General features: G+C 38.1%; 1 protein-coding gene across 1 annotated transcript in view; it reads right to left on the bottom strand.

Annotated features, from left to right (window-relative positions):
• Nucleotides 1-675, bottom strand: part of SPATA1 (spermatogenesis associated 1) — a 33,384-nt gene continuing 32,709 nt past the window's right edge. Inside the window, exon 13 of the mRNA XM_015419387.1 lies at nucleotides 1-105. Coding sequence (XP_015274873.1) covers nucleotides 1-105 — 105 coding nt within the window. The remainder of the gene's footprint in view (nucleotides 106-675) is intronic.

Below are 675 nucleotides of genomic sequence, written 5' to 3'. Positions count from 1 at the left end.
CTAACGCATTTGTTTTTCAGATGAAAGTTTTAATGAAGACTGAACCTTCTTGTGTGCCAGTTCAGCTTTCAGTGCTTGTGAATCAGATGTGGCCTGCTTTCTTATCTACAAAAGAACCAGACATCATGTGAGGAAGAATGAAATGGAACATTATTTTACATAAGACATAACTTTTATGCCCTGGTCTTTTCATCTTTCACACCCAAGCAGTTGTTTTTTGGAGTCACATGTCTGCGTAATCTGCCTTGAGTGAGAAAGACGGACTATAAATAAAGGAAATAAGTGTCAAATGCAATAAAGGAAATAAATGTCACATTTACTAGTAATGGCTAACCCTTACATACATATTAAAGAAAATGTGTTCACTAACAGAAGAGTGAGACTGGCTGAAGAAACATGACAAACAGTACTGCAGATATGAAAGTGCTGTGTTTCTGAAACTCAGTTTCATTAGTAGCGACATTTATTATTTATGTATAAGGCACTTTCTGCAGTTACACAAGCGCGAGATAGAAAAAGTTTGCAACCTAAATTTCAACAGCGGGGAAGCAACAGAGGGAACAGATGGGAGAGATCAAACTAATGAGACAGACCTGAATCAAGTGCACAGGACAGGTCTGTGCTGGAGCTGAGAAAAAGCTGTACAGTTCAAGGAGGAATCTGTGAAGGAATTTT

The sequence above is a fragment of the Gekko japonicus genome, unplaced genomic scaffold (genome assembly GCF_001447785.1).
Source record: "Gekko japonicus isolate JY-2015 unplaced genomic scaffold, Gekko_japonicus_V1.1 scaffold494, whole genome shotgun sequence".
In the NCBI taxonomy this organism is placed as follows: domain Eukaryota; kingdom Metazoa; phylum Chordata; class Lepidosauria; order Squamata; family Gekkonidae; genus Gekko; species Gekko japonicus.
This window is presented reverse-complemented; position numbering and strand designations above follow the sequence as displayed.